We start from the raw sequence: 14149 nt of genomic DNA, 5'->3' as shown, positions 1-14149 counted from the left end.
TGCTGTTGGGTGTAGTGAAGGGTTAACCTTCTGTGCCTCAAGCCAGAGAGGAGGCGTGTACAAGGGAAGTAAGCCAGGACATGACGAAAGCAGCTTGGAATGCTGTGTACTGAGTGAAAATCGAAAGCAGGTTGTTGCGTCGCTGCAAGCAGAGGGAGAAGACGCAGCTTGAATCAGATGGAAGTTGGAGTTTGTAAATACACTACTTTTGTGCCAATAAAGGGATATTAGGACAGAAGAAACGTTTGGGACTCATTTACTGTTCTTTCGACACACGCCGCTGTGTAACTCTGCTAATTGCTTTACGATCTACAGAGGCGCCCAGGGGAAGCGTGGCTGGGCGCCGAACAATAAAGCAATAAATCTTTCGAAGACGCACTCCCTTTAAAGAGTGTGTGGAGCATGTGTGCGGCTCTTTAAAGGGAGCGTTGAGCAGAGCCTCCCACCTGCATCCGCTCCATAAGACGTACACACATTTCTCCTTACTTTTTAGGAGGGGAAAAGTGTGTCTTATAGAGCGAAAAATATGGTAGCTTGTTTTTCCTCATCCAGCTCACAACTGTGCCCAGGCACCAGTCCAGGGACTGCACAGCCTCTCTCAGTTCAGATGTTATGGAGAAACAGAGCATACTGATGGCACCTTGTCCTCAAACTCCTAATGACTGCTTCCAGAAGCTTTATATAGATATTAAATAGCACTGGCATTATGCTCTGCAGCAGCCCATAACACAACACCCAGGGGGCTGAAAAGCACTGTCCCAATACTACTATTTGCCTTTGGTCCTGGACATAGGAACCACTGTAACACAGTGTTCCCAATTCCCATTCCCCAATCTGTGTTATGACATAGCCCTACATGGTGTCCTAGACTGACCATCTAGCAGAGCACCTATCTCTGGTCATTTATTTATCTTACCACATTTCTCACAGAGTGTTTCATTGAAACTAATTAATATATAGATTTATCTCACAGTCTATATCTGTGGTGGACTTGAAATTGTTTCATATGTTTTTGTTTGTTGATGTTTTTATTATTGCTAGCTTCAAAATGTTTCATGGGAAGTAATACCTTAATGGAACAAATGATAAATATAGAGAGCTTTGATTTTCTGACCTTTATTCAACAAATGTGGTGGTCTTAAACATAGTGTACAACTTTTTCCGACCCCAAACCACAATGCATGTCTTCTGAGATGGGCTCCTGGGCAAGTTACATGACCCTTGCCTCATCCCCCCCCCCCGGTATTCTTTTCAGTGCAAGAGCATAGCGCAAGAAAGGATGAGACTGAGGCACCAAATATGGCTGCTGAGAACTTGCATGAAAAAACGGGATAACCCGTTTTCCCCCAGGGCACTTAGAAGGTATGCTTATATCCCCTCCCCTTGTATAAGAATCTCATTAATCTTTTTGAGGTTGGACTTTATGCACAATAAAGGTAAAGGTAAAGGGACCCCTGACCATTAGGTCCAGTCGTGACCAACTCTGGGGTTGCGGCACTCATCTCGCTTTATTGGCCGAGGGAGCCAGCGTACAGCTTCCGGGTCATGTGGCCAGCATGACTAAGCCACTTCTGGCGAACCAGAACAGCGCATGGAAACGCCGTTTACCTTCCCACCAGAGTGGTACCTATTTATCTACTTGCACTTTGATGTGCTTTTGAACTGGCAGGAGCAGGGACCGAACAACAGGAGCTCACCCTGTCGCAGGGATTCAAACCGCCAACCTTCTGATTGGCAAGTCCTAGGCTTTGTGGTTTAACCCACAGCGCCACCCACGTCCCTAAACTTTTGCTGTGACTCGGATTCGAACCGAGGTTGCTGCGGCCACAACGCAGAGTACTAACCACTATAGGATCACGGCGTGCCACCGCTGAGCTGTGCACAATACTCTACACAATACTCTACAACAAATTATGTACGATACTCTACAACAAATTCCAAGGAGCTCTAATCTTTACATTCCTTTACCACAGTTCTTATGCCAGCAATGGAAAGAAAGCTATGCTGGTTCATATCCTTGGGACTCCTGTGTAAATGTGCATGGCCAGAGAGATGGCATAAGATTTATCTTTAAAGACAGCAGATATGTATCTTTTACCACTGTCTGCTTTTCGTATAACTATGTTGGTTTCCACTGTAGTTTATCCAAGCAAGGAAAGGCCTCTGCCTTTGTAATCTATGATAGCCCGACAGTAAAACCCAAGTGTGTACGCTGCTTGCATTCCCCACAATAATTCTTCCATTATTAACAGTGCTACTGGTAAAGCTTCAAAGAATTTAAGGATCACTTTTCAGAGTCTCAGTCAGTTTATTTGGACATAAAAGAAGAGTTTTGCAGAAAAAGACATGGTGATAAATGAAATGGCAAGCCTTCATAAAGCATGTTTATGAAGGTAGCACCAGTTCTGCTGCCTAGAAATAGATGTACAAAAGAGGGATGGTTGAAAACTATATATTTTAAAGAGCAAAGGTAAATTATGTCAGTATCTTTGCAAAGAAAATTAATGACTTTGGGGGCATTGATGCAAATTATATAGCAATTGCAATAGCCATTTGAAAACTGCACACTAGTAAGTAAAGGGCTGCACGCATATCTTAACAATGGTAGTGAACAGGTATTCTTCTCCTCCCTAGAAACTGAGGAAATGTCAAGTAGAGAATAATCTGTTAAGTAAATTTAAATGTAGTTGAAATAGGCCATTAGAGTGTTTTCAAAAATACATGTTAGTAGAACAATTAAAAAGCTGTGCAGCAGGGCAAGCCTTATAGACAAAAATATATAAATATGGAAGGAAGCTCATGTGAACTCTGTTCAATTATTGCTGTTTATTTCACTTATCAATATGATTTCTCTCCATTTTACAGAAGTGCTATTAGAACAGTAATTACTACCCACAGGGCTATACAGTGAAAAGTTGGTGGCTCACAAGGAGTCACGGGGAGATGAGATATAAATGGTTTGGAAATACCCTTTTGATGATACTGTTAGGTTCTGACTGCTGAGGTTTGAGGCAGGGTGATCACAAAGCTGCTCATTCATCCCCAAACTTCTCGGTGTGTGTGTGTGTGTGGGGGGGTATTTTTTCTTTTTTCTGCCCAATAGTGTTGGGGGGAGGGGAGGATGGGGGTGAAGAGGAAATTGGGATGAAGGGACTCACAGCCCAGGATATTTTAAGCCAGAGGTGAGGAACCTGTGCTTTCCATCTGTTGCTGAATTATAGCCGTCATCATCCCTGAGCACTGACAATGCTGGTAGAGGCTGGTGGGAATCCAATAGCAACCAGAGGCTCATAGATTTTGCACCTCTGCAAAAAGGGTTTTGCATCTGATAGAATCCTTGTAAAGCAAATTAGGATTGGAAGAAGTGCTTTCCCACTGATCCTAATTAATTTGAAGCCCTTTTGATAATTTGGGCAGGATTCACCAAACCAGTCCTGTAAGTGGAAGTCCTGCACAAGGACATTTGCTTCTGCAAGGGGCTTTCCTCCCTCTCTTCCCCCTATGCCAGCTGAAATTGGTTTGGCAGAGGGTTGGGAGAACTTCCAGAACAATGCGCAGGGGGAGGAGGCATGGTTCCATTTGGCAAGCTGGAACACTTCCACAGACAGAACAAGTAGAAGATGCCAAATTCCACCCTTTTAGCCAATGTGTCTCCTGGACAGCAATGAGCATGCTCAAACCTTGCCATGCCATATTATTATTATTATTATTATTATTATTATTATTATTATTATTATTAAAATGTGAACATCCCCCGCAAGCATCTAGGGTTCTTTTTGGTGTGCAGATACACCAGGTCATCATGCAGCCACGACGCTGATTAAATACCTACATAAGACTTTAAATTACCATTAAGTGTGAATTTGATTTTAAGTTCTGAAGGTTTGGTTTTCTGTTGGACATACATATTGATCATTATAGCTGTCAACTTAATAAAACCAAAATGAAGCCATACTTGTCAGTCTGTATGCAACTGTTTTCCTATTCAACTGGTACAAAAACAATAGGGAGTCCTGGGGACAAGAACTGAATATTCTCCCTTTAGTAATTCCAATACCAGTTCTATATTCTATATGGACCAAATTCTATATGGTCATTCATATAAGAATGTCATAATATTTAAATACCTTACATTTGTACCTCTCAAACTAGCTGGAGAGATACATTTTGTGAAATTAAATTCATGAGACATGTATCAATATGTATATATTGATATTTTAAATATCTGAAGTACATTTTTTTACACAGGTAAACATGGAGATGCTGGGTGCAACCAAATGACTGAAGTCAATGGAAATGTTACCATTGACTTCAATGGGATGACAGCTGCAATTACAGTCACATCCACTGGGTACTCCTCTGTGTACTATTGAAATGAATGGAGTTTACAGAGTTTACACAGTAGCAAGCCTCGACTTTCCCACCAGCAATTCCACATTGTAAAACAGTGAAAAAACACAGAACTTCAGGCATGCCTTAAAAAAATTAAGTATATGTCCCAGCGTTGTATTAATTTCAGTTAATGCAACACCTTTTCATCTGGATAGCCCCATTAATTTTAACGAAACACCTCCTATTTCATCCTAAAACCATTTCCTCTCCACCACACAAAATAGTAACATGGAAGAATAAATGATCTGAGTAGCTTTAAGTGTTTCTATTGACTCCGGGGGGCGGGGTCACAAAATGTACTGTTAACTGACATAAGCTCTAAGTATATCTGAAATACAAATAGCACAAACTTACCATCTTGATCTGTAGTGATTGTGATAGCTGTGAACTGCTTGGGTGAAAAACTTAATTCAGAGACTCCATTCATGGCTTCTATTTCAAAAGTGTAGTTCACATGAGACACAAAATCAAGCACAGTTACTGAGGAATTGATTAGCCCAGTATGTCTTGGAATGAATCGGATGCCTCCTCCACATATCTCACACTGGCTGGCATCAGATCCACATTTCTTGCAAATGACACTATATGTGAGGTCTTTTCTTCCTCCTGTGTCACTTGGTGGGCTCCATTCCAACATGAGAGCTGTTTCATTTATGTTAAAAATTACGTTCCGTGGAGCAGAAGGAGGCCCTAAGGAAAAGGGGAAATAGTTTGTCATTAGAACTAGTATATATATATGTGTGTGTGTTTTAACCCCAAAGCCCTCTTTCATCATTTACAGAAACAAATTAAATGTGGCAAACATGGTACATTCTTACACACTTAAAAACAAAACAAAAGCCAGCTACCTTCATATTGTTCTTAAGGAACATGTAAACTGTCCTACAGGAACTCATGCCAAGATCACAAAAGAACATGTTAGACACAAAGTCAGGAAACAAAGTCAGATAAAATACTAGGAACAGAACTTGAGACAGATTCAGGATGGGGCTTGTATGGTTAGGATGACAAAATATGCCCGCACCACAGAATCTGATATCTGGATTTTAAATTCTCAGGGCCACAACTATTCTCACCCCTTGACTTTTCTCTACAAATGCCAACAGGAATATAAGTATAGATAATTCTACCAATCAGATGTTTGTAGGGGAAACAGAATCAGGGAGTTGAAACTTCCTCCCATTTCTGCTCTTGAAGAATCAGTCTTAAGAATTTTAGCCCTTTTTTAAAAAAAAAGGCTTTTGTATCAGAGAGGGAGACTATGTGCAGCATCACATCCAGTTATTGACAAAACACCTTTATGCTATCTTGATTTATATTAGTTTGTGTATGTTATGTATAATTATATTCAGTGTGCACCAGAAAAAAAATATGCCTGTTAGTTTCTTTATTTTTCAATTTCCCAATGATTGCTAATAGTTCTGTTTGGTAAAGAAATGTACAGAGAATCTTGGTCTTATTTTAGGATAAAAATATGATTTATTATGCATTCATATTGCTCTGAACAGGAAAATTGTTATCAATTGTAGTAGGAGTGTTTCAAAGTTTATAACTGTCCACCTGCAGATACTGAAGAAATAGACACCCTTCATACTCAAGGGCCCTCGTGCCAATTTGCATGACGATTAAATAGGTTTTTAATTGCCATTAAATTATGCCATCTAAACTGTGATTTCATGCAAATATTAAGCTGTAATGACATGCAGTGAATCATTTACTAAGATTTAGAACTTGGAACAAAGAGAGACAATTAATTCTAATCCTCAGATTCTGCTAAATTATGTGTCATTGGGATTTTTATGAATGTGGCCTGATTGCTTTGTTATCACTTATAAATTATGCATAGATTATATGTCACATTGAAAAAAAAAACTGGCAGCCATAACCTTTTTGCAGGCATCTCATAGAATCATAGAATCATAGAATCATAGAATCATAGAGTTGGAAGAGACCACAAGGGCCATCGAGTCCAACCCCCTGCCAAGCAGGAAACACCATCAGAGCACTCCTGACATATGGTTGTCAAGCCTCTGCTTAAAGACCTCCAAAGAAGGAGACTCCACCACACTCCTTGGCAGCAAATTCCACTGTCGAACAGCTCTTACTGTCAGGAAGTTCTTCCTAATGTTTAGGTGGAATCTTCTTTCTTGTAGTTTGGATCCATTGCTCCGTGTCCGCTTCTCTGGAGCAGCAGAAAACAACCTTTCTCCCTCCTCTATGTGACATCCTTTTATATATTTGAACATGGCTATCATATCACCCCTTAACCTCCTCTTCTCCAGGCTAAACATGCCCAGCTCCCTTAGCCGTTCCTCATAAGGCATCGTTTCCAGGCCTTTGACCATTTTGGTTGCCCTCCTCTGGACACGTTCCAGTTTGTCAATGTCCTTCTTGAACTGTGGTGCCCAGAACTGGACACAGTACTCCAGGTGAGGTCTGACCAGAGCAGAATACAGTGGCACTATTACTTCCCTTGATCTAGATGCGATACTCCTATTGATGCAGCCCAGAATTGCATTGGCTTTTTTAGCTGCCGCGTCACACTGTTGGCTCATGTCAAGTTTGTGGTCAACCAAGACTCCTAGGTCCTTTTCACATGTAGTGCTCTCAAGCCAGGTGTCACCCATCTTGTATTTGTGCCTCTCATTTTTTTTGCCCAAGTGCAATACTTTACATTTCTCCCTGTTAAAATTCATCTTGTTTGTTTTGGCCCAGTTCTCTAATCTGTCAAGGTCGTTTTGAAGTGTGTTCCTGTCCTCTGGGGTGTTAGCCACCCCTCCCAGTTTGGTGTCATCTGCAAATTTGATCAGGATGCCCTTGAGTCCATCATCCAAGTCGTTGATAAAGATGTTGAATAAGACCGGGCCCAAGACAGAACCCTGTGGCACCCCACTAGTCACTCTTCTCCAGGATGAAGAGGAACCATTGATGAGCACCCTTTGGGTTCGGTCAGTCAGCCAGTTACAAATCCACTGAGTGGTAGCATAGTCAAGACCGCATTTTACCAGCTTCTTTACAAGAATATCATGGGGCACCTTGTCAAATGCCTTGCTGAAATCAAGGTAGGCTACATCCACTGCGTTCCCTTCATCTGTGAGCAATACGCTCAGGAATTTCTTCATGCTATATATTTTGTTTAGGCAAGCAAGTATACTGACAGTTTTAAAAGATTAATGTTTTTCACCAACATGCATCAGACATTGTGACTATTCCAGTTTTGCACAGAAAAGGTATAATAATTATACTAATGCCTGTATAATTTATTTCATAGAAAAGAATAAAATGCTGCCTGGGATCCAGAAAGGTATGTTGCATATACAAAAGGATTTTGGTGTACATTCAAAAATTATTTTGACACTACTTTGTGCTTCAGAAATGGCTTACTGTCTGGAGCTGCTGTTGTAGAAACATGCCAAAGTCGTAGTAAGGATGAAGGATTTGTTATGTCATTCTCTAGTCCTTGATCAGTATATCTTTAATATATGCTTTTCTTACTGAATTGCAATCCAGCTTCAACATCCCATTAACCTATCCCACGATATAAGTAGAATAAAGTGTTGCACCATTCAGAAACAAGATAGATTGAAATTGTACTGATGTGCACATGATAAAATCATAAATTAGAAAGAAGCCAACTGTGGTTTATTTTCTTTTATAACTATTAATATGTCTTGTTTATAAACAAAATATTAAGCACTGATGACTATTAAGAATCAGAAAGTGATTGAGGAAGGCAAGAGGTATCAGACAATTTTGCTAAGGTCTCTTTTCCACCCTAACAACCCTTTGCCTCTGCAGCTGTCCTTCTGGAGGTTTAACAGTCCCAAAGGCAGTTAGAACACAGTTCTCATAGTATTTAATTAGAGTATGTGCAACCTAGATTTAAGTGTTCAACAAATTCAGGGTAATAGTAGAAGTTGTTGGTGTTTGGCATTACTGTCCTCATAATCATCATCACCATCACCTCCTGGAACCATCCTCTCCAGATTTCTAGCACTATGGGTTCGGCCGGTTGTCATGGTGCTGAGCAGGATTTTTATTTTTTAAATACCACATCTAAACTGGACATTGCTAAGGAGTTATTTTTAGTCCACTTATTCTGTAATGTCAGGCTACGATGACACCTGTGTTTACTTGGGTGTTGTAATGTAATGTAATCTTGGAGTGGAGTTGAGAAAGTGCGAGAACATGATAAATATCCTGAAGCAGTTGTAAGGCGGCTTCCTAAGCTATCTTCCATAACTCATAAATCAAGCTCCTCAGAGCCTGCCAGATTCACCATCCTAAGGCTTATTGGCATGTGGGAAGGGACTGGTAATGTGGGTCGGGTTTCCTCAGCAATTCATTTGAATGAGCAGGTTGTGACAGCCATGGCAATATGTTTAACTGTTTGAGACTCTTCGCCAGAGTGCTGTAATGGAAGTTCAGTATGACTTTTCACACAGTTAGACTATGTTACTTGCCAGCCAGGACTGCCTTTGGGAGTGGCTGATGAGAATTGGAATAGCTTTATTTTGTTTTAATTGGTCATTTGATCCTGAGCCATAATGTTATGGTCCCATTTTAAACTCTAAGCACTGCAACTATATCTGAGTCTGAAAAAAGGGGTCTGGTATTTATTTTTCCAAGGGCATTTTCAGGATATATACTTTATAGACATGTTGCAGTACATGGAGTATTTTCATCCATGTACTGCATGGATGAAATGCTCATTTTGTACAAGGGTGTTTCCCCCCCTTTTACACATTATATATTATGTATACCAGTACCTAGATTTGAAACGTGTGGTCACTCTGTTAATAACACAGTTTTGGTAACATTCTATCTAGTATTGTGGTGGTGTTTTTAAAAGGCACTTTAGATTGAAGAGCATTTTTTTGCTTATTTAAAGGAGCACTGGGAATAAATGAAAACCTGATTTGCATTCTTGATTAACGAAAACATGCTCTCATACTTTTAGCTTTTGTGAGAGGAATATAAAATAAGTGCTATTTTTGTCTTCTGAGATAATGAGAGAGACAAGGAAAGAATTTCAAATACCAGTATGATTCACACTTACGGGTACATGCCATAGTTGCTGGATCCTTCTCAGCTCGAAAGTAACCCTTTTCACACTGACACACAGATGTTGCTTCCACAAAGGTTTGGCTGTGTGGAGGGCATTTTGAACACTTTATATTTCCAGCAAATGCTTTGTAGAATCCTGACCTACAAGCTGTAAAAACAGAAGAACAGTTGATTTGATTAAGTATACCTCTTTTTCTAAATGTAAAATTCAGATCCATCATTCAGCCTGACTCTCCCAGTGTGACCTAGAAACAGAATCTAGCTTGAGTTTATACAGACAGCAGAAGTTTGATTCTCAATGTTTGAGGTCAATAAAGGAAGAAAGCAGGTTCCCTTCAGATAATGAATGTTTATATTTCTCCTTGCTTTCCCCCATATGAATGAATGCCCTATATATGAGCGAGAGAAGTAGGGGAACGATTGTATTATTTTATTCATTATAATTTAGTTTATAGCCCTATTAAAATGCAAAATACAATCCATTGTTTAGACAATAAAACCTATAATAATAGAAAACAGCAGAAACAACAACAACCACCAACACAACCTAGCTTTGTATATATGCCAATATAAAACCAGCAAAGTAAATTAACTTGATGCAGGAATCTGAAAGTACCAAAAAATAATAATATACCCATTAAAATTAAAGGGTTAGGAGTAAAGAAAAAGATTTTCACTCAGTGCCTAAAAGACCATCACATGGGACTAGAGGTAAAGAAGACCATGTTTCTGTACCATTGGGTGGGGGGGTCATTTCTTACATGTGAAATTCAGATATACAAAGCTCTCTTCCCCCAGTGAATTATGAACTTTTGCTTTCATGATGTGTTTTGCTGCTTTTATTTTTCTATATTATCTGCTCTCTATTTAATTGGAAATGTCAACCACTATACTGTAGTTTGATTATGTTTTCTTTTTTCTTTGTACTTTTGATTTTTGCATTAATGAAAACATTGATCCTGCAGAATATATATGCAGTATGCATTTGTGTGCCACACAGACTGAAATGCACTGAAATCCCTATGGGATGAGTATGCACTCATACATCAGACACACAATCAACACAGGAATGTGGTAGATCCCATATATGCCACGTGGTCACTGCATATCAGAACAAATCTAAAGTATTGATCTTTTGAGTTATCTAGGTACATTAAAATGGTGCGGTTCCTGTATGTATACTCACATATGTATTTAAGTAGACTACTACCAGCTATTATCTATGTAACTAGATAAGGAATTGCAAACCAATATGTATGTGATTTGTCTTCTTAGTTGAACAGCAGAGTTGTGTGCATACAGACCTTTAAGTACAAATAAAATTCCACCAGTCAGAAGTTCAAGAGGAGGAAGAGGAGCTCAATTCAGTCTCCCTTGCTTCCTCTTCCATGTCATACAGTTGGTTGATCAATGCAGTGGTGGATCTGGGGCTCTCAAATTTCAGTGGCACCCTGTGCAGCGCTAAAATTTGGCGCCCCTTGCATCTCTCACTCCATTCTACAGCATTCACACCACCCTAAAACCGCGTCTGATCAATGTTCAGCTTTTTAAAAAAGGACTACGAGCTCACAACCCTAGCAGCTCTACCTGTGTTCTTTTGTAACAGAAACCACAAGTCTCTTCTCCTCCAAATAATTCCGATATTAGGGAAGGTGAACAGGTGCGGAAGTGGAACAATGTGATTATGTGACATAATTTCCTATTGGGGAACTTCATTTCCACTGTGTATACCTCTTAACTTCAGCATATACAGTATTCTTTCTTTCTTTAGTGAATTTTAAAGCCACCCATTAGTTAACAGCAGTTTCATACCCTTAAAAACAAGTACAACCAAATCATTTCAGCCACAGGGGGAATCATTTTAAAGATTGCAATAGAATCACAGAAGATTACATCAAAATCACTAAAAATCCCAGCAAAGCTATAAAATGGCAATAAAACCAGTTATAACAAGCCTGAGCAAACAAAAAGTCCTCCACATCATTGAAAGTACTTTAGAATTTTGACCAGGCATTCCTTCCTAGGGAGAGTGTTGGATATTCAAAGGGCCACAATGGCCAAGATTCTCTCTCCAGTCACCATCCACCAAACTTAAGATAGCAGGGTAACCTGGAAGAGGTCCTCAGATGGGACCAGAAGCAGGCCTTCAGGTGACAGACAAAGGGGTTTATGCAGAGTGTGAGAAATGACAGGCTTTAATTAGGCAGACTCCAGAACAGACTATAGACTGACAGGACCCCTGTGAGCAGTAGCTTTACAGTGCCACCCTATGGAATCAGCCCCCAAGTAGGAATATATCCACTGATGTATAGTCTGCCAATCTCTAATCCAGATGGTTTATCCAGGAGCATGTTGCAATCAAGGTATCAAAAGTCACAAAGGAGAATTCTCCAGGTACAGTTTTGTGGTGAAAACTGGTCTGCAAGCAGATTGAAATGGATGCAGATAGTCAGAATCATCTAAGAGTGAGTGAGCTATACAAACAGCAGCCACTTGAACAAATTGCCCAGGAAGAATATAGTTGTGACCAAGCAATAGTTGTTACAATTTAAATGTTACTATATATATATATATATTTCCAAGTGTTTAGCCTACAGGGAATCATGTGTGGAATTGATAACCTGATGGGAAGTTGATATAACACAAATAATACATTTGGAAGACTAAGATCATTCACAACAAGGTCAGTCTGAGTAAATTTAGCTAATAATCCAGTTATGCCATCATGCAAGGCAGATAGCACAGAAGCTTTATGGTTAATTTTACAAAACTAGTGGAAAACCCCAAGGCCATGCACAAAATGACACTATCATGGATACTAGATACATTAAAATAAAAATCAGGGCTTTATAGATATTTAATGCTAACATGCTGAGAAAGTCCAAACAATCACAGGTTTGGAATAACTGAACGGTGCAGAAAGTTGATTGCCAGATTCAAGATGAAAAAAAATAAGCAAGTTCTTTTTTACAGGCCAATGCATATGCAATCAGAATCTGAAATAAGCATCTCAGTGCCAATATGCAGTGTATAGCTGATTTTCAGTAGTAATAGTTCACCTTCAAATGAAATGTCTGCACAAAACAAAATTTTCCATTAAGATTTTACCAGGACCATAGGTGCTACTAATGCTTTTAAAAAACTTGTTTACGAAGTTTTTTCAGTAAGAAGAACAAAAGAAAGATAATTTGAATTTCCAAGAGAGTATATGTAAATTCATACCTGAAAACAACTTATAGCTAAGGTAATACATGTATGTCTTTTAAGTCTTCTTCTTTACGTTTAAAATTAATGTTATGTGAAAGATGATATTGTTGTAAGAGAAACAATTTCAGTCTCTCTCTCTTTCTTGAAAAGTAGACAGTCCTTACACAGAAACTGGTGGAGCTGATTACATAATGGAATGGAATACTTTATTTTAATTTCTACCAGTCCTATGCTGCTAGGGCACTGGGGACCCCCAACACCTAGCACTGCAGAACCAAAGGTATTAGTGTAAGGGGTTGTGTTCATTACTGTTGCCAGGCTGGAGCAAATCTGGACTAACAGCTATGTTACTCTTCCTTCTTCCCTCAACAAGTACACGGACTTGCAAGCAGGGGTTTTACAGCAAGGAAGGAAAGCTTTCTTAGATGGATGGGAAGTAGCCTATATTCCCTCTTACTGACTTTGAAATGAATAAATCCACATTTTCTAGGAATGAAATGCAATAAAGCTTTATCTCTGTAACCCAGTAATATCATCTCACAAAACCTTTTGCCATAGAATGTCACTCAAAGTGACCAATATAGGCTGTTTGTGGAGGTATACTAAGAACGAGAACCAAGTTATACGAAACCATTTCTGTAGTGTCTAGAAAGTCCTTTCACTCCAACTCCCACTGCTCCTTTGTAAGGAAATCAGCTCTAGCCCATGTATATATACAGTGATGTGAAATTAATACTTGTCAGAAGCTCTCCTGAATTACCCTCAGGGAATTGTCAGAGATCTCAAGAGATTAAATTGGATTATATCAAGTTTTTCATAGCTACAGGCATATCTTACCGAAACTATATTTTTATTTAATTGTTCTTATAAGTTTTAGTGATTCAATTGTGTCTCACTATCTGGAAAACTGTAACAAGTCGTGGGAGCTAGCAAAGTGCCAGAAGTAGTAGGATACTGTGAGAATGAACAGCTTGGCCTTTAAATTCCTTTTCAGTTTGTGCTATGGAACATTTTTCTTTTGGTTCTCTTTTTCTAGAATTCTCTAGGGTACAGAGTGCTGAGGAAATGCACCTTTATCTCATTAGATATGGGCAGCCATTCAGATTGTATGACATTCTACCAAGGCTGCCAATAGGATTTGGGAACCTCCACTCTACCAGTAAAAGAGGACCCAAATTTGCATATGCTTTGTGTCATATGCAAATTTACATACTCTTCTCTGGGTCAGGTGACAAGCTTCCAAATAAATCAGGGGCTACACACAACTAATAAGCTGCATGACAAACAAAATGTCAACACGTGAAGTTTTTCTTCTTCGTATATTTCCTTACTAGAAAAGGCTTGGGGAAAATCTACACTGGTTGGTTCTATCATTAAAAATGTGTTATAAAAAAATGTGACGACAGAGCAGCAATACATAGGCAATAGGAAATTGCATTGAGAGTTACAGTATTTTTTTTTAAATAGCCTTTAATAGCGTTTT

General features: G+C 39.2%; 1 protein-coding gene across 6 annotated transcripts in view; it reads right to left on the bottom strand.

Moving 5' to 3' along the window:
- The window catches only part of EPHA6 (EPH receptor A6), a 394139-nt gene that overhangs the window by 174102 nt on the left and 205888 nt on the right, over positions 1 to 14149 (bottom strand). For all 6 annotated transcript variants that reach the window (XM_053386366.1, XM_053386368.1, XM_053386363.1 and 3 more), the window contains exons 4-5: positions 9452 to 9607; positions 4747 to 5082 (exon numbers count right to left, since the gene is read on the bottom strand). In XM_053386366.1, the coding sequence (XP_053242341.1) occupies positions 4747 to 5082; positions 9452 to 9607 (492 nt within the window). The remainder of the gene's footprint in view (positions 1 to 4746; positions 5083 to 9451; positions 9608 to 14149) is intronic.

The sequence above is a fragment of the Podarcis raffonei genome, chromosome 4 (genome assembly GCF_027172205.1).
Source record: "Podarcis raffonei isolate rPodRaf1 chromosome 4, rPodRaf1.pri, whole genome shotgun sequence".
Taxonomy (NCBI): domain Eukaryota; kingdom Metazoa; phylum Chordata; class Lepidosauria; order Squamata; family Lacertidae; genus Podarcis; species Podarcis raffonei.
Note: the sequence above shows the minus strand (reverse complement) of the source record. Positions and strands in the feature narration are given on the sequence as shown.